Source organism: Equus przewalskii, chromosome 20 (genome assembly GCF_037783145.1).
Source record: "Equus przewalskii isolate Varuska chromosome 20, EquPr2, whole genome shotgun sequence".
Taxonomy (NCBI): domain Eukaryota; kingdom Metazoa; phylum Chordata; class Mammalia; order Perissodactyla; family Equidae; genus Equus; species Equus przewalskii.
The window spans coordinates 13,699,855-13,720,303 of NC_091850.1; the positions used below are offsets into that span (position 1 = coordinate 13,699,855).

At 40.5% G+C, this 20,449-nt stretch overlaps 1 protein-coding gene across 28 annotated transcripts in view; it reads left to right on the plus strand.

The window, feature by feature from the left end:
• The window catches only part of PDE4D (phosphodiesterase 4D), a 1,369,870-nt gene extending 1,357,145 nt beyond the window's left edge, over positions 1–12,725 (plus strand). For all 28 annotated transcript variants that reach the window (XM_070587537.1, XM_070587535.1, XM_070587543.1 and 25 more), the window contains 4 exons: positions 4,997–5,151; positions 6,074–6,196; positions 6,651–6,833; positions 7,824–12,725. In XM_070587537.1, the coding sequence (XP_070443638.1) occupies positions 4,997–5,151; positions 6,074–6,196; positions 6,651–6,833; positions 7,824–8,240 (878 nt within the window). In that variant the 3' untranslated portion in view covers positions 8,241–12,725. The remainder of the gene's footprint in view (positions 1–4,996; positions 5,152–6,073; positions 6,197–6,650; positions 6,834–7,823) is intronic.
• Positions 12,726–20,449: the final 7,724 nt, after the last annotated feature.

Sequence of the window (20,449 nt, forward strand, 5' to 3'; positions counted from 1 at the left end):
GTCGACTGCGTCCTTTCTGAGAAGAGCGGGAGACCATATGCTACAGTGTGCTCTGGCGCTTTTTGTTAGCCTGGCCTGATTTATTATTTTGATATTTAGGCATGACATGATATGCTCCTAATTTTATAGATTTTCAACAAATACATAAATTTTTGTTTTAATTTTTGCCTTTAAGAAAGATATGCATTTTCTTCTTTAAATTAATAACTCCAAAAATTCAGACGAGTGTGTTTTCCTTGTATCCTATTATATACAGTATTGCATGTGCCCTTATAACATTAGAATTAAGACTAGATTAGAGAAAAATTAAAACGTTGGAGTACTCTGATAAATTTTTTAAGAAAAATGAGGAGCAGCTCCATCATTCTTTCTTGTGGACCCTTTAAGGGCAAATAGGCTGGTACTGGAGACCTCTCAGGGTACCCATGGAGTCTGAAATTTAAACTAGCAAGGCCTTAGTCCACAAATGAATATGATGCCCTCCAAGTTGGGACCCGCTAAGATAGATAATGGAGAAATTTAGGGGATAATTATAAATACAAGGACAGTGGCCAAGGATATCTGTTTAAGGTCGTTTTGCTGATGACCTGCCTCGGGTGAAAGGATAACTAATCCTGCTTCTGAAAGTTCTTTGTCATCAGGGCTGCTGTGATGATGATCTTTCTGTGGGTCCTCAGCAGCACTGGGAGGTTAATAGTTCCCAGAGCAGCTTTGGATTGCTCATGTTTTCTTGAGGGTGAGGTGCGATGAGATTGTGTTATTCCCGAGAGGATGAATCAGCATCATCATCATCTGGTACATGAAAGTGTCCCAGGGTTGATCAGAGTCCCAGGGCATAATGAGAATTACTGCCTTAGTTCACTTTTGACCAGGGATCATGCCAGCAAGCATTTTATTTCAGGACACAGAAGAGGCTTAGTAGCCAGTAACACAAATAAGCTTTAACTTCATAGCATACTGTAAAGGACCTCTAATAACTTGTAAACTTGTAATAAATACCTTTGTGAAATACTTTATCAAAATTATGTGATTATTTTTAGTTTGCAGTAAACCGTGTTTTTATAAACATCAAGTTTGTGTTTTCTCTTTCTTTCATGGATTGAGTGAGCATCGGCAGCTCAGACTAGCACACTCTCAGCTCTTACCTTCGAGCTGGTGCTGTCGACTTGTCCAAAGCCAAAGGTCGAGTCTGTGCTTCTTGTAATAAAGCGGTCTAAAGACTTCTAACCATCAAATGTGTAAGCCCATAGTTAGGAGGCCCCAGTCCTGTTGTAAGGGGGCTACAGAGGCTCAGCGAGTTGTGTGGGCCCTCTGGGAGAGGGGCACTGGGGCTCGCCTGGCTGATTCCCAGTCCAGTTATGTGACTGCTGCTTAGCTGTGATGATAGTTCCCATTAATCATATCACTTGTGTTAGTTTTAGACACCAAATGCTTTGATACTAATGATACACTCAGTGTAAACGTACTGTAGGTTTTGAAAACAGAGAGATCATTTCTACTTGGCAGGGCTGATTAAGCTTTTATAAATGATTTAGGGCTAAGAGGGAGTCTGAATAGGATTCAAAGATGTTGACATTCCAGGTAGGAAGCTGCGTAAGTCTCTTTCAAGGACAGTGCTTGTAAATAAATCTAAAAAAGGTAAATAGCAACTTAAACACCCTCCAGCACGTTATATTCAAAAATTTATTATAAGAAAAGCATTTAACTTCACAGCATTGTTTTCTGAAACAAAGCGGTATCAAAAGTACAAAATACATATATCATTAAGGATTACTTGGAAAACGAGTAATTTTTGTTTAAAGCAATGACGCCTAAGTTTTAAGGAGAAAGATTTACTCATATTAGTCACGTGTGCAAAGCATGTATGTGCCTTTTGATTTCCAAGAACAGAGGCATTTCATTATACAGTCATGCATCGCTTAACAATGGGGACACGTTCTGAGAAACGCATTGTTAGGTAATTTCATCTTTGTACAAACATCATAGAGTGTACTTACAAACCTACATGCTATAGTCTATTATACAACTAGGCTATATGCTAATCTTGTGGGACCAGCATCTTATATGCGGTCTGTCCGTCATTGACCGAAGTGTCTTTATGTGGCACATGACTGTGTTAAAGTGGAGGCAGATCTAGCTATCATTGCATAGACTTTTGTGTTTCTCTAGTCTTATTTTAAAATAAGCTTTCATCGCTGTATTTGTGGGTTACATATACAATGTTATTTTTCTGTATGAATCTAACATTTTCAAAATCAGGATAAATTCATTTTTATCAAATTTAGTTTTATCAGTGTGGAAATAGTACAGATATCATTATTTTATTCAGCAAAAAATCAAGCGCCTACTCTGTGCCAAACATTTCTCTAGACGCTAGGAATGCCTGGGTGAAGGAGACAGTGCCCTGGCTCTGAAGAGCTTGCATTCTGCTAGAAGAGACAGACAGTGACATGTGAATATGTGACATGAGATGGCTATAGTTCAGTGGAGAGAAATAATGCAGGTTAAGGGCACAGAGAGTGGATGAACTGAGGGAGTAGCCAAGCAATTTTAATCCTTTGTCCTTGGCAACTGGATATTAAGTTAAAACCACTACTTCCCTTCCCCATTTCAAGGAAGAAATGTTTTGTTTAGAAGTGCCCAGAAGAAACCAGACAACCAAGCACATTAAATGAATTACTTTTAAATGTATACAGGGTCTTAAGTCTCTGAGTGGGTTGGGAGGTCTTTGGGAGGGACTGTTAAGATTTGTACGGAGATAATGACAGATAAGGTGGAATGTGATCAATGCCAAATGAGTGGTACAAAGTATATAGAAGTTTATAGGAGAAAGTGAACAGTTCTGGCTGGGGTAATCCAGAAAGGCTTCCTGGGTGAGGTAACTTGTTCGGGCCTTGAAGATGAGAGGGTTTCAATAGAAATTTTGTATAAACTATTCTTTCTCCTCCTCTGTGCTACTGTACCTTGGAGCAAAGTTTGAAGGCAACTTTCTGATTATTCCTGAACCTTCAGGGAATCTCTGTTGAAGTCCTGGATCACCATCTTTGGGGAAAATCTACTGAGGAGCTGCAGAATCTTACTTCCCCCACCTAGATGTGGCCACATTCCTTCAGTCCTAAAGAAAAGTAGAAAGTGAAATGACTATCCTGAGATTCAGTTGCTAACATTTGTTCATTTAAAAATCAGTAGTCACCACCGCCTCCCTGTAACAGTCCCCAAGATTGGAGAGGCCACTCGTGCAGTAAGGATTTGTGTCATGGCCTTTCTGGCCTGTGTGGACCCTAACTGAATGTGAAGAGTTCATCCCTTCCAAGGCAGGCTTGGCTAGGGCTCTCGGACAAGCCCTGCATGAAAGGCCACCCTTACTTCGAGTAGAACTCAGACGCTTTGTTGTAACACGCATACCATGGCTCAGCCTCTTTCTTAAAGTAACAGCTTCTCATCTTGTTTTCTGCAGGCACAATAGTCTTAATTTCTTTCATCTTTCTTTACGTGTCATATAAACCAATCTGGGTTTTTGTAAGCCTGACTCAGGTCCTCCATTAATGCCCCTTATCTACATGCATATTTACTCCCTGAGAAGAACCCTAATAGATTAATTGGGCATTATTTCTCCAGTCAGAAAACATGCCTTCCTTTCAATAGACATTTATTTAACATGATTCTACTATAGAAACAATATTTGCTAAGATCCTATATAGTATAAAAGCTTTTATTTCTGTATGTTTAACTATCTATAGATAAATGTTACAGTTAGTGGTTTTTCTAGACTATTGAAAAGTAAGACTTGACCAGATACCACCATTTCAAAAGTGAACACTATTGCTTTATTTAAAACAAACACAAAAGACAACAATACCTTACACATCCACTCTGTGGTACTCCAGACACCTCTGTTCCTGTAGTTTGGGAGCAAAAACTTATGTGTGTAAATTTCTATTTCTATAGTACTGATCAAATCATGGGATTTCACAGTAGAAACAGACCTTCGAGCTCTCTCCTCCTCCCTAGCTCCTTTAAATAGTCATTGAGCAGTACTGGGTATTTCTTTCTTAGAAAAGAATATATATTTCCAAACATATTTTCCATGCATTAGCCAGAAAAAAAAATCAAATACACTTACTTTTAGTCTTTACAATGACTTAAGTGGGAACAGAATAAAGCACCAGTCAATTTTTTTTGTTTTTAATGACTACCGTATAGATCCAGGCCTGCCATTTACTGGAACCAGAAAAGAGACAGGATCTCCTGCTGCCTGAAATACACAGGTCCAGGGCAGTGGTGAGAGAGCAGCAGAATCTTCCCATGGAGTTATGTAGGCAGGCAAACACCTGTCTCTGTGTGAAGTCATGCACGTGCAGGCGGGAAGGGCAATGTACATGTATAGTGTGACTGCCACTGTACTTGGAAGTGGAAAAACAAATAAAGCTTCAACTTTCAAAGCTGTACTATGGAAGAAAATAAGTAAGAGCATGAACAAATCCAATATCCCTCATGTATTCCAAACTGTTCTTGTACCTTCTCTGAGGACAAACAATCCTAAATCACACAGTCCTTACGTTATATATACTGTGGGACGGGTAGTCCGCAGTTATCAGGAACATGCACCTGTACTCTAGACAAGTTGCAAGTATTAAGAATAATGTCATATTCTGCTGAGCTTACGGCGCTCCCTATGGCGGATCTGGAGGGGAGGTTCAAGATCCTCTGCTCCAACTCTTCCTGAACTTTAGAGAAGAGGAAGCGAGGCCCGCAGAAGGAAATGACCTGCCACATGTCAGTAGCATTAGAATTCACTCCCAAGATTCCAGTGCTCGTTCCACTGTTACGTTTAGCTAGTTTATTCTCTCCTAGGTATTGTCATATAATGGTAAGGCCAGCTGAGATGTTTAGGAGAAATTGCTTCCTAAACCTAAAGTATCTCAGAATATGAAGAATCAGATAAACTTAGAATAAATGGTTTTGCTCATTGTCCATCTCTTGTCTTTCTTTCAAGACTCTGAACTTGCCTTGATGTACAATGATTCTTCTGTCTTGGAGAACCATCATTTGGCTGTGGGCTTTAAGTTGCTTCAGGAAGAAAACTGTGACATTTTCCAGAATTTGACGAAAAAGCAAAGACAATCATTAAGGAAAATGGTCATTGACATCGTAAGTAGCTGATAAAAGCAAAAAAGAGAACTGCGCAGCAAGTTGTTTGGAAAAAAATAGGAATGAGATGAGTATCAAGTAAAAGAAACCATGTATTGCAAAACCTATTGTTGCCCTTTATGTTTGAGAAGCTGCCCCTGCTGCTGGCAGGGATATTCTGTAATAGGTTTTCTACCTCTAGCAGTTTGGAGTTAAGAATATGGACAGCTCACCCCTGTCATGGTAGTTTTATTTTCTGAACTCCTCTGGTTGGTGACAGGCAGAGAAAGATATCTAACAAAAGCAAAGGGCACTGGCCATAGCTCAAACGGATTTTTTCCATTAAAAAAATCTCTGTCAGTGACAGTGCCATTTAGAAACATCCATGACTTTACTCTTGTCTCCATGCATATTATTCCCAGTGATTACAAAACACGGGAAAACCTCTGGTTTTCAAAAAAACTTATCCTTTAAGCTTTTAATTAATTAATGTTAAGCTTTATACATACAAAGGTAGGAATTATCTGTCTTGCATATGGAGAAAACCAACCAGAATATTCTGTTTCTGAAGTATTCTGTGAGCAGCCTTGAATCATTTCATCCTAGTCTAGTAACCACTTTCTGGTCCAAGGAATGGAAAAAACTTCAAAACGTGTGGCGATGTCTTATTTATGGAGAAATCGTCCCTTTTTTTCATAGTGAGAGTGGTTGCCGGTGCCTCCTGTTTCTGTATATTGCACATGTTTATACAAGCTTCCAGAAAACTTGACAGCAAAGGGGAAAAGATTCTGCCCCAAGAAGTAGTAAAGAATTTCCATGCACTGATATTGGGTGACTTCCAGGCTTTCCATTTCTTCTCACATTCTGCATAATATTTTCATGTGCACATTAACTTTTTTCCTCTGGACTTTTTAACTCAATGAAATACTCTTTGTCTTTTAAGGTACTTGCAACAGACATGTCAAAACACATGAACCTCCTGGCTGATTTGAAAACAATGGTTGAAACAAAGAAGGTGACAAGTTCTGGAGTTCTTCTTCTTGATAATTATTCTGATAGGATTCAGGTAAAGCATCGTTTGAATTTGCTGTGTGTCTAGCTTTGATAAGATTTATGATTCTGTTCTCCCAACTTATAATTTTAGTAATTATAAGCAGGATTTTTATCCAAATTCTCAATCCTGCGAATTAACCAGATAAAATCGTATTGGCCCTTTCATTTGCATATGTGTTTAAAAAAACACCTAACATTCCGTAAAACCAACCACTAAGCAGCTCTGAGTTTAATCACCCGTGTGCGTAAACAGTTTCTCCTATGATGTTTAGATGTGGTAGAAGTGGCATAATTTGGGACTATTAATACAAGCGCGAATCACATACAGACACATCATGGTTGAGCCGTTTGGAATGAATCTTACGCTACATGTATTTTGAAGTGTCACCATCATCCAATGTGAATTTCTAGTAAAGAATAAAAAAAAGGAGCATGTGCTGAATAGAGAATGCGTTCGTCCATTTTAGGTCCTTCAGAATATGGTGCATTGTGCAGACCTGAGCAACCCGACAAAGCCCCTGCAGCTGTACCGCCAGTGGACGGACCGCATCATGGAGGAGTTCTTCCGCCAAGGAGACCGGGAGAGGGAGCGGGGCATGGAGATAAGTCCCATGTGTGACAAGCACAACGCGTCTGTGGAAAAATCACAGGTGGGGCATGAAGCATAAAGCTTTCAGAGAGAACACAACCACAGTTTGAGCATTTGATTACTTTGTATACACGTCACACATAGTTTTATTGTTTTTTTTTTAAATTGCTTTGTTTTTGACAAGCTCTATTTCACATTAGTGTTTATACGCCAAAAATCTTTTTTTTCTTTTTTAAAGATTGGCACCTGAGCTAACAGTTGTTGCCAGTCTTTTTTTTACCCCCTGCTTTTTCTCCCCAAATCCTTCCAGTACATAGTTGTATATTTTTAGTCGTGGGTCCTTCTGGTTGTGGCATGTGGGGTGCCGCCTCAGCATGGCCTGATGAGCAGCGCCATGTCTGCGCCCAGGATCCGAACTGGTGAAACCCTGGGCCGCCGAAGCAGAGCGCACAAACTTAACCACTCGGCCACGGGGCCGGCCCCAGCCAAAAATCTTTTAATTCTTAAATGATTTACATTTATATAGTCAAATATATATTCTTATGAAATTATATTCATTCCTTATGACTATATTTATGCTGTATATTTATATATGTGGAATTATTTCAGTTATCTAAATTCTTAAGTGAATAAAGTTATATGAATTCATATAGAATACATGGCATTATTTCAGTTATTTGCATTTTCCTATAAATTAGCTATTCTAAAATAAAGTCCAGGCCTCAGTCCAATTCCTGCCATGTAAACAATTGGAGATGTTTTTACGTCACGAACATACTCTTGAACTAAGAGTTCTAGAAGCTAATTTTCACCAGCGAGTAACAACACTTCTATATGATCTGTTGCCTAGAATAGTGACTATTTTACCAAAATAAGGTTATTAGTGTTCTGTTCAGTGTTATATTTGCAGACCATGTTATATTTTATATATTTTTCTGTAAATGATATATATCACATATATATAAATTAGATACATTTGTGGAATTTAGTTAACCTTTCCATTGTTTCTTAGCCCCAAATCCTGTACTCAAATCGCATTTTTTGTACCTAGGTTGGCTTCATAGACTATATTGTTCATCCTCTCTGGGAGACGTGGGCAGACCTCGTCCATCCTGATGCCCAGGACATTTTGGACACTTTGGAGGACAATCGTGAATGGTACCAGAGCACAATTCCTCAGAGCCCCTCCCCAGCACCTGATGACCAGGAGGAGGGCCGGCAGGGTCAGACCGAGAAGTTCCAGTTTGAACTAACTTTAGAGGAAGATGGCGAGTCCGACACCGAAAAGGACAGCGGAAGTCAAGTGGAAGAAGACACTAGCTGCAGTGACTCCAAGACTCTCTGCACCCAGGACTCGGAGTCTACTGAGATCCCCCTGGACGAACAGGTGGAGGAGGAAGCCGTCGGGGAAGAGGAGGAGAGCCAGCCTGAAGCCTGCGCAGCAGAGGACCGTTCTCCCGACACGTAACAGTGCAGAGACTTTCATGCCTTTTTTTTTTTTTAAGTAGAAAAATTGTTTCCAAAGTGCATGTCACATGCCACAGCCATGGTCACACCTCACTGTCATCTGCCAGGACGTTTGTTGAACAAAACTGACCTTGACTACTCAGTCTGGCGCTCAGGAATATTGTAACTAGTTTTTTCACCTCCATGTCATCGGAGCGAGGGGGACATCTTCCCGAATAGCATCGTTAACAAGATTTCAGCTTGGTAGAGCTGACGAAGCAGAGAAAATTAACTCCACAATGTTTTCAAGGGAGTGTGGCTCAGCCGGCAGCCCAAAAGTTGATAACGATTTGGGGTTTCTTTTCTTTTTATTTGTTTGCAATATTTTCAGCAGAAAGAAGGCATTACACAGAGTGAACTAATGGGTGAAGCAACAAATGGGTCAGGAACAGGACACAGCGCGAATCTGTTACCAGGAGGAAGATGAGCCGCAGAAATCGCATAATTTTCTAATTTCAAGTCTTCCTGATACATGACTGAATAGTGTGGTTCACTGAGCTGCACTCACCTCTACATTTTGTATGATATGTAAAACAGATTTTTTGTAGAGCTTACTTTTATTATTAAATGTATTGAGGTATTATATTTAAAAAACTATGTTCAGAACTTCATCTGCCACTGGTTATTTTTTTCTAAGGAGTAACTTGCAAGTTTTCAGTACAAATCTGTGCTACACTGGATAAATCTAATTTACGAATTTTACTTGCACCTTATAGTTCATAGCAATTAACTGATTTGTAGTGACTCATTGTTTTATATACGAATGACTTCCATATTTTAAAACAAAAACCAACTTTATGTTGCAGGAAACCCTTTTTGTAGGTCTTCGTTGACTTTGCTCTTTGTTTTAATCTTTTCAGATAAGCAGAGTTGCTCTCCACTGACATTTCTCTTCACGGTGTGCAAAGTGAATATTCGTTCAGTAATACTCTGATGTGCGTTCTGTCTAACGTGTCTTAAGCCTCATGGACACTCACTCATCAGTTGGTGTTGTCTGAAGCAAGTGAGAGATATATAAACACCCAGTAGCTAAAATGGGCAGTCTTTTTTAGATATTTTCCTACTTAGTGTCTTCTGATAACCTTTTGCTGTGTCAATAGACCGTCATTTCACAGGTGCATGTCCTTGTAATAACCTGCACATTTCATGCTCATGTGTATTGTTTTCAAAGTCAGTTAGAGTAAGAAAAACTTTCTTCCCTTGTGCTGCTTTATTATTTAGCGTGTGTTTGAACCTCTCCACGTTCACTAGATGGGGTCTGTCAAATATATCACCACCCTTCTGACTGATGAAAAGAAACAGGTAGTCCAGTTAGAGTTAGCATTCATTTCTGCCATGAGGTCATCTGTAATGACCAGCTGTTACTCTTGATTTGCAGAGAAAAGTTAACAGCTAGCTAGGCAATTTTTAACAATATGGGCAGAATATATTAACAAACACCAGTACAACTAATGCTCTTTTGTTTCTATGGTTTCACCAAGGGATTAAGGAAGAAAATTCTTGAGAAGTGATTTTAACTGTCGCAGCTACTCTTTCTTAATGGACAGCCACGTAACCTGTAGCAATTGCTTCATCAGTTATCATTGATCCATAAGCACGTCTTGTAGAGGAGAACTTCTTTAAATACATTAAGGGAAAGGAGCTGATGATGCCACTGCCACAGATATTTGGTCATATAATGCCATCTTAAAATACTGGGTTGAGTAAGAAGATTCTGCCTAAATAAAAAATTAGAGATCACTCAGCTGAATTTAGCAGCAAGAACTGTGTTACAATTTTAGAGATTAATTCCCCGTATTTACCGTCAGTTGGCATCTTGGGACATTTATTTAGTTTGGACTTTCTTCCCATTTCAGCTCTTAATGAAGTGTTTACTTTCTCTGTAGAGAGTTGGAAGCCCAAATAATCATTTTTCACTTTGATATCCAAGAATTGAAATAGAGACAAAGGGGGTATCTGACCAAATGGAAAGTAAATGAAACAGTTCAGAGAAGTTTTAACCCAGAAAGATATATTTGGGATGTCTCAAGGAGGCTTCTGGGGACTAATAACTAAGTCCTCAGCAGGGAAATGACCTAAGCTGAAGATAGTCCCTGTTTTAATCCCCTGAGATCCAGTGATACCTAGAATCTTTGATAGAAAAATTATGTAGCTCTGATCTTTCATACAGAGCAGAATAGGAATCAACTAATTGTCAGATTTCCACCCTCCTCCCCCGGTAAAAATCAGTAATCTTTCAAATAATGTCCTATGTTTGGTCAAGTGATTTCACAAGAACACAGAAGTTTGACAGAAACTTGTTTCTGTTTTAATTTTATTTGTCCCTGATGGAGGTCTGGAAGAAAAGGCAGAGAATCTAGGGTTTATTCCTTTTTCCAGAATATTCTCATTCTCTCCCCTCCCTAACGCTTGGTATTTCCCCCACAGAGTGCCTAGAATCTTAATAATGAAAACAAAAATTAAAACAGCAATATGTTACAAACAAATCCATACCTGAAAAGGTTTATAACTGCACTGAAAAAGAGAGGCTTTTTTTCTTTTCATTTTGTTGGTTTTTAATGGTCACGTGTTGTGAAAATACCCACTGATGGGCAATCAAGTTGTAAAAAAGGCATATCTTATGCAAGAGACGGGGACTAATGCATTGTACAATCTGCCTACACTCTCCCTTCTTTCTCTCTCCCTCCTCCTCTCTCGCCCAAGTGTGCTTCAGAATTATACACTGCTTTAAAAAGAACTTCCTTTTACAAGTGGCTTTACATTTCCTAAAATGCCATAAGAAAATGCAATATCTGGGTACTGTATGGGGAAAAAAAAGTCCAAGTTTGCGTAAAACCAGTACATTTCAGCTTGCAAGTTACTGAACACAATAATGCTGTTTTAATTTTACTTTCTTTTTCATCACTTAAAATTCACAAGAAAAATGTAGATAGAACAAATTGCAGACAAGGGAAAAAAAACTTGAATGAAGTGGATTTTACAGAAAGCTTTATGATAATTTTTGAATGCATTATTTATTTTTCGTGCCATGCATTTTTTTCTCACCAAATGACCTTACCTGTAATACAGTCTTGTTTGTCTGTTTACAACCATGTATTTATTGTAATGTACATACTGTAATGTTAATTGTAAATTATCAGTTCTTATGAAAACATCATCCCCCCGTGGGATGGTGTTGATATATTTGGAAACTCTTGGTGAGAGAATGAATGGTGTGTATACATAATCCTGTACATTTTCTTTTCTCCTGTAATATAGTCTTGTCACCTTAGAGCTTGTTTATGGAAGATTCAAGAAAACTATTAAATACATAAAGAAATATAAATTTAAAAAAACATAGCTGCAGGTCTTTGGTCCCAGGGCTGTGCCTTAACTTTAACCAATATTTTCTTCCGTTTTGCTGCATTTGAAAGTAAGGTAATGGCGGGGCTAGGGCTGGGCGTTTTACATCCAAGCTCTGAATCAATTGGGTTTCCAGCAGTGGCTGGATTTTAGAAAACCACAGGCAACCTCTGGACGATTCTGAGAGCTTTTTGAAATCCAAGGTCCTAAGTATTTCTTGACACGAAGCAGGCTTGTGTACATGATGATGTTCTCCCTATCTGTTGATCAGGAGCTACTTCAGTTAGTTGCATTTGATTATTTTCTACTTTGAAACACTCCTGAGGAAATATATTCTTGTCCAGTGATTATAAAAGTTGTTTTGGCTTCTAGAGCACACAGGCAAATGAACTTGATTTGAAACTGGAGCCATAGGTTAGTTACTAATTCATCAGCGTGTTGGTTAGTCACTCATTCATCAGCGTTCTGTCATGTTAAGAGAATATATAATATGGAAAGGGTCATTTTTAACCCTGGAGGAGTTCTTTAAGATAACCAAATTTTCTTATGTGTGTCAATCCATGTATTTTAAGCACACAGTTTTAAGGATTCACCATTCTCTAGAATTTGTTTCTGCAAGGCTTATATTGCTTTAGAATTTTAGAATTTAACCTTGCACGATGGCCAGCTCCAGAAAACTGAAAAATCCCCAGTGGATGATGTGGAAATCTGCCACTGCTGCCCAGCCCTCGGAACACGTGGCTTAGTGGAAAGAGAGATTCTTTTTCTAGGAAAAATGAGCCTCCTATTATTTTATTTTATTTTTTTGACACAAACTGTAGATTTTAGCAGCCCTGGCCCAAAGGAATTTGATTACTTTTGTTTTAAACAGTACAAAGGAGACACTATAATTACAAAAAAATCCTTACTGATTTTAGTTGTTTTTAATTTTATTTCTTTGGATATGTTTTCAGAGTGGTAAATTGTGTGTGAACATTACAAATGATGATTCTTTTAGTGGTTTCTTAGCCTCTCTTACAGCCCATGGGGATAGTACTGTACATCAATACCTTCATATGAAATTTTTATATGCAATGGAAATAAAAGCATGGGTTGATTCTGCCTATTTATGACTCGATCTTTTACAAATAAAAGGTTATTCATTTTAAATTATAGTTCAGTCAGCATAGGTTCCCGAGGGTGATAAATATTATTAAAGTGAAATGAAAGGAGCATAGTGGCATCATAAGTTAGTGTTGATCTTCAGAATCAAATGAAACCAAATTGTGTAGATTAATCTTGCTACAGGAAAAAAAAATTGCCAAAATTATTTAGGTGGGCCTATAAGATTAAGCACAGTGTTTTCTAAAAAGGCTAGGGAAGGGGACAGCTCCGTTTAGTGGAATATTTTGGTTTACTCAAAGTTATTCTGAGTTTCAACAATTCTTTTTGAGTACCTGCTCTGCAAACTACAAGGTTCTACGGAGTCAGCAGTGAACGAGACAGTCCCTGCATTTGTGAGCCTACAGTCTGGAGGGGCCACAGGCATTAAACAGCTCCACGCACAAGTCATCACAAGCATGCTGAGTACCACGAAGAAGCTTGGGGGCGGGCATGAAGTGGGAACTGGAAGTTAATCTCTTCTGGGGGCCTGAGAAGGCTTCCTTAAGGAAGTGATTTGGGGCTGAGCTCTGAAGGATAGTGAGAGGTGCCCAGGCAAAAAGAGAATTGTTAGGAAGAGGAAGGGAGTCCAGACTGGAAGCTTCACTTGCAAAAGTCCTGAAGCACAGAGAGCTGGAGACTTCTGGAGAAAGGGAAGGAAGCAGGGGAAGGACCCCTGTGCCATCACTGTTTCTCCCTTGCCTGCTGTGTGTCCTTTCTAACGCTTATCACAAGTTGACACAGACGTCTGTTTACTTACTGTCTCTCCCACCAGGACAGAGTTCCCTGAAAGCCAAGTCTGCTCCCCGGTGTATCCATCACACCAAAAACTACGCCTGCTGCACCGGAGGGCCTTCATATTTATGGAATGCAGCCCCCAAATGATGTTGGCTGTAATTCAATCTGTGACAGTCAAGACAGTTTAGGGTCTTAGAGAGTTTAAGTTGATACCATAAAAATATTCTTCTTGTTTTTTGTTTTTGAACTTGCTAAGGTCCTGGATAAAGAGAGTTCAGAGTTTTCTACCTTATTGCCATCTAAAAACTGTTTGTGTATGCCTTGCAAATTCTACTTTTTTTCCTGAATGACAAAAGTCCATTTTTCATAATAAGGAGAGTAAAGAAATCAGCAGAAATTTAATCCCCAGATAATCCCTGAACTTTAACTAGTAGAATAAAGATAATTAAATAGAATGATCTATGCTTAGCCTCCTCACTGTTTCCTCCCACAACCACAGTGAACAACAGCAGCTACAGCCAAAATGTGCCCAGTTTGTGCCTTTTAGGGAATTCTTGATCTAAACCCAAATTCTCTTCCCCAGGGCCCATGACCCCAAAGTGAGACTATGAAACAAAGGAGCCAGCTGCCTTCTTTTCCCTACTTGTTCCCCTTTGCTGATTTAGGCTGATTTGGATGTGTTGAGCCCACCCAAGTTTGGGTCCAAGACCCGGGAACATTTCCTCAGGTACACAGCTTTGAACCCATGACCCCAAAACATTCCACTGAACAAGAGAAAACCATCTTCCCTGTGGCCAGAGAGCATCACTCCCAGTGGGGATGTAGGTCCCACAGAGCCTTGTTTCAATGGAATCCTACCTGGGCTTTCCAAGCTTTCTGATGTGGGTGCTGTTCCCCCCACAGCTACTCTCATATCTCCAAATACTTAACATCAAATTCAGTGTAATGGGTATAAATCCTAGTCCTTGAACTCAGGTGTGCAGGATACTGTTTTCTTTATCTTGTTTAAATCAATTGATATGGGCTCTGTGTCCCCATTTTCCTTCTCTGTCATTATTAGCACATCCCCTCTCTCTCCCAACATAAAAGCTCTGTCATCTCCAGCCTAGCATGAGCACCAGACCTGTGTTGTCCAAGCTCCTGTGGTTCCTTCCAGTCCCTCACTTCTTTGCTTCCTTGTCTCGCATGTGGTATACCAGGAATACACTCTGAGGCTGGGAACCCCAGTTTTGGGTCTTACTTCCATAAACCCACCACGGAGTGTTTGTGTATAAAAAGAACCTGTCCTTCCAATGTCTTATTACTACCTACTCAAGTTGCCGGAGACAAGAAGTACTCTCCTTTTCCTAATGCTGGAGACTCTCCCTCCTTCATTATTTTGCTCTTCAAAGGGATAAAGCTTTTAAAAAAAAAGACTAGAGATAGTTATAACTTCTGTCTGCTTTTGTTATCCACCCTGCAAAAATCCTGGCTATTACTTGAAATATGGAGAAGAAATTCTTATAGGAATAGCATACCTTAAATAATAGTTCAATTAACCTTCCATACTTGTTTGGCAGCATTCGGATTCAACAGTGTTCGCTGAACATTTTTGAATGGGAAAAGCTGAGAAAACTCTCTTCCAGATGGAAGTCATCAGGCCCTCCTACTTCTTATATAGAGATGGCGGGAAAGCCATTTTCTCCTGAAGTTTCTTTGCTCCAATTCCATTCCTGAATGTTTACTCTCAGCTCCCACCTAGCTGTTTCAATTACAAGACACAGCACTTGAAATTTTTATATAATAAATTTAGTATTTAATCCCTGCCACACTCCCATCCCAATATCCTTCCATGGTCCACAAGTGATGTCATGATTCACTCCATTTTGTAGCTAGGAAAAATGAGGCACAGGAAGGTTAATTGGCTTGGCCAAGATCCTTCAGAGGCCGGATACTGAGACTGATCATTTACAAACTACAGAGAGGACAGAGTTCCTATCACCACCTCTACATCCTGCTGGTGTTGACCCCACTGCTGGGTTCCCTGTGATTCCCTTTCACCATCCTTCATTGCCAATGTTAATGATCATTTTCATGGTCCAAAGCTGGATGACAGATATTAGTTCAGATTCATTTACGTACCCCATTTCTGCATAGTTTTGCTGTAGGGTCACAATTTTCCATAGTGAGGAGGAGACCTGAGGTAAAGAGCCCCCAGAAAAGTAAAACCAGGAAAATGAAACAAGCTGACAAGACAGTAAGGAGCTGAATAGGTGTGTGCCTCTGCCCAGTGGAGGCTCAGGCTATGGGGCAAGACAGATCTTAGCGAGACTCCTTACCGCATCTGCCCCGCAGAAGGGAATGGAGCTGGGCCACATCCGGCACAGGATGGAGCCCCTTCCACCATCACACCTGTGTCAGGGCAAGTTGCCTGATACTGAAAAATCCTGAGCCATCAGACTCGGATGGTTCAGGATCTGAACCATGCAAACGTGTTATCTGAAGATAATATTGTCTGAGCGTTGCTTTTCCTTTGCTCTTTGTTTTTGAACCAAAAAGCAGACTAAGTATATAGCAGCATGCACTCACTCAGAGCCCCGTCTGTGCAAGGACTGCTTTGCCACCAGGCTGCATTAATTAGAGAACCAAGCAGTCTCTCACTTTGCAGCTTGCTAACACTTTGCTCATTTTCTCCCTAGCGCTGATAGTTTCTTTTCTTTTCATTTTTTTTTCTTTTTTCTTTTTTTGCTGTTCCTTTACAGCAGCTGGAAAGGGAGGGACAGAGACAGCCAGGCCACTCTCCTGCTGCCACAGTGGGTCAGAGTGAGGATCAGTTCGGATCCCGCTCCCCATGCCAGTAGAATGGTTCAAGGGGTGGGGAAGGAAGCCAGGGGTAGCTCCAATCCAGGAAGCAGAAGAATGTCCACAGCAGAAGAATGCTTAGGAAGCAATCACTCATGTTTTTTAAAGTCATATTTGGTGTCACATGGAATTATATTTTAGTCAAAGAGTACCTTTGAAAACTTATTCTAAAAACAATTTCTAGGATCCATAATTGAAATACCTAATGGGTGGAATGGAAAAGTTGAAAACAAGCAAAGGCGAAAGAACAAAATGGAAGAAAAATGGGAGCAAGGAAAGAAAGGTGGAGCCTCTGCTGCCACAGCATCCAGAAACAGTGATGAGACCTCCTGTTCTCCACAGGGTAGAGTTCAGAGTCCCAGCATCATGCACATGGCCCTCAAGGGTCTGCTCAAACCTAGTCACCTTCTCTTCGTCCCATCAACCGTGAGTACATGCCCCCGCGCCTCAGGTGGGTGGTGCTTTTACGTCTTGCTAATGGTCATCTCTCTGCTGAGAGACAAATCATCCCTCTAGATTTGATTTAAATATACCTTTGTCTGGAAAGCCTTTCCCATTAGTATTGTTAAAAAGTGATTTTGTCTTATTTGGAAATGATCTAGATATTTAATCAATAGCCATCATTTAACCTATCTCAGTATAACTTTAAGGTTTAAGGTTACCAAAAGGATTTTCTGAACATAGAGCTACTTAAAAAAAAAAAATTCTTTCAAATATCTTGTCAGGTTTCAGTCAGGGAAAATAGTAAATACTTCTGGCAATATCGAACGACCCCTTGAACGCGAGAGGCAAACCCAAAGAGGATGCAAAGGATACCACCCTCCCAAGATCCAGAGCCACCCCCAAAGATAGCCCAAGAAAGAAGACTTAGTTCGCTTGAGAGCTGACAACAGTCAGTAGGACCCAGGCTGCCGATGGAGTGCAGCCCACATTTCTGTCTGGCCATAAGTTTGGGACCCCAACCTGATGGTTGAGCTGCCTGAATACCTGAGAACCGACAACCTACATGCCCCAGGCAGGCGAAAGTCCAAGCCAAGTTCACAGAACACAAAATGAGACAAACAAGAAGGCAGTCCTGGGAGAGAAAGGATTGACAACGAATGGGTCAAGATTTCGAAATGAATGGGACAAGATTTGAAATTTTACCTTCCTCTCTCACCTGCATGCCAGAAATCCAGGAGAACTGACTCTAGTCAGAATTCTCACCCTTCCTTGGCCTCTGCCACTTTTCCTAGGATCCCATCTGCAGGCGTCAGAATGAATGGGGTTTAAAGTAGAGAGTGTAGCCCTGGTATCTACCAGAATTTGTCAAGGTTTTCCATAAATTTTTTTTTTTTTTTTTTGAGGAAGATTAGCCCTGAGCTAATATCTGCTGCCAGTCCTCTTCCTTTTGCTGAGGAAGACTGGCCCTGAGCTAACATCCATGCCCACCTTCCTCTACTTTATATGAGGGATGCCTGCCACAGCATGGCTTGCCAAGCAGTGCCATGTCCGCACCCGAGATCCGAACTGGTGAACCCCGGGCCACCGAAGTGGAACATGCGAACTTAATCGCTGCGCCACCAGGACGGCCCCTAATTTTAATTTTAATTTCCCCTTGGCTGTTTAAGGGCATAACTGGTGGCAGTTTACTTAAGAATCCTTGGGACTGAATTCCATCAACCCTGGGAGGGGCCCTCCTTCGAGGGCAGCTATGGGGGTGTTTGAGTTGATGTGGAAGGGTTTGACAAAACCTTTGAGGACCATCTTCGTTCCAGTGTCCCAGCTGATTGCAAATGAAGCATTGATTTCTGGGCCAGTGTTTTGATGATGGATCCCTAGGAGGGTATGACTGGGGAGGCCCAGGCCCAGGTGTTTTATGTTTCCGGATTTGAATCTGTTGCAGCTGTAAGGGAACTAACTTGGTGGACTTTGGTTTATGGTTGTGTGGTCTCTTTAGAGAGGAAAGGCAATTCAGATGGAGGATTCGTGACAACTCAGGGAAAGGAGGACAGAGGGAGAAGTATGAGTCACATCAGTCTTATAGACTTTTGTTTTAGGCACCTCTTGTGTCTTTAAATTTTCATTAGACTTTTGCAGTGAATCTCTCAATGAAGCTATTTGGGAATTTTGAAGCCTTTTGGAGCCTTTTATATGTCAATTAAAATAAGTATCCCAGTCTGTGTGTTGATTTGAGAACCCTAGCTTTCAAATGCACTCCTTAAATAACGATCTCATCTAACTGGTTGTCTTAGTAAGATTTTGCCGTTTGTGTAGATATCTACAGCATCCAGGACCACCCCTCTTAGACAGAAAGTAAGCAGGAGTGCTGGGAGGTGGTGCGCTCAATCCTCTGAAATTTGTGGTTCCCTTTATTTTAGCTAAGACTTGGGTCTCTCAGAGCCAAATTAATACGTATTAATGTGTCACTGAGTTGGGGATTTTGTGGTGTTTTACAGTGTACCTTTTTGCCAAAAACTGTCACATGATTCAAAAAGATAATTTAGGTGATGCAAACAAACTTTGTTTAACAGGTCATGAAATGGACAGTGTTCTTTTGCAGAACTGCCAAATGGGGCAGCAAGCAAGAAGCTTTTATACGATAAAGAATACAGAACAAGGAAGAGATAAATAGAAAATATCTGATTGGCTGGGGCCACATAGTCAACTTTGTTTGAGGTGACAAGGTCCAGAGTTGGCTTGGTGTTTGGGGACTGACTGACTGAATATATTGCATTTCTGGTCAAATGAAGCATTTCCAGGAACGTGAAAGTTATCTAAGTTTCCATTGCTAATGTGGCACCCAGGGCAAGAGTGGCTTCATCTTGGGCCTAGAGATTTATTTCAATAGCATTTTGTACATATCCCTATAATGGCTTTTTCCCCTAATATATTGTAATTCTATTTTTTACTTTCTGTCTCTCTCACTAGATTGTGAGATTTTTGAAGGCAATGTACTCCTTTTGGCCTGGCTAGTAAAGATTTAAGTCAAGATATTAATATTTGACTATTCTTTCCCCTCTAACACCAGCACTCCTCAAAATGTGGACCTTGAACTGATATCAGAATCAACTAGGATCTTCTTAGAAATACAAATGATCAAGCCCAACTCAGATCTCTGGAATAAGAATTTCCAGGAGTGGACCCCAGACTCTATGTTTTAACAAGTTCTCTTGTTAGTTTTGTGTACCACAAAGTTTGAGAAACACCATTCAAGACCTCAGGGAGCTGTTTTCTTCCTCTTTTGGTTTTGCAAAAAAGCAAAAGAAATAATCTCATCCCCTTCTCTATTTCATTGCATTTAATCAAAGGGATGCATGTTACTGTAAGAGTTGCAACACTGGGCCGGCCCGGTGGTGCAGCAATTAAGTTCGCATGTTCCACTTCTCAGCAGCCTGGGGTTCGCCGCTTGGCAAAAACCATGCTGTGGTAGGCGTCCCACATATAAAGTAGAGGAAGATGGGCATGAATGTTAGCTCGGGGCCAGTCTTCCTCAGCAAAAAGAGGAGGATTGGCAGTAGTTATCTCAGGGCTAATCTTCCAAAAACAAAAAAGATGCAACAGGTGACCTGGTAAGGGCAAATGGCAGTTGGAAGAACAGTAAAATCACATGTTTGGCCAGTTTCCATCAAACGAGAAAGGAATGGTGAAGCCAGCTCTTGGCTCTCTTCAGCAGCTGAGGACTTTGGGATCATGGCACTCACTGGCATCATGTGGGTTCTGGATCCAATTTCGACTTTGAGGGGTGGTTTCCCCATACCAACAAGCAGTTCTGTGACACCAGCTGGGTGTTCTACAATTCAACTTAATTCTAACACTATCTACCCACACACATTTCAGATACCAGTGGCAAGTCCAGATTGTCACCTGTGCTTCTGACCGGTGGGCAATAGATTGGAGGTTCCAACGACACCTCTTCCTTGGGTTTGATTAATTTGCTTGAGTGACTCACATAACTCAGAGAAACATTTTACTTATAGATCACTGGTTTATTATAAAAGGATGTAACTCAGGAACAGCCAGTGGAAGAGATGCATAGGGCAAGGTATGGGGAAAAGGCAGGAGCTTTCATACTCTCAGAGTGCACTACTCTCCCCAAACCCCCGTGTATTTACCAACCCAGAATCTCTC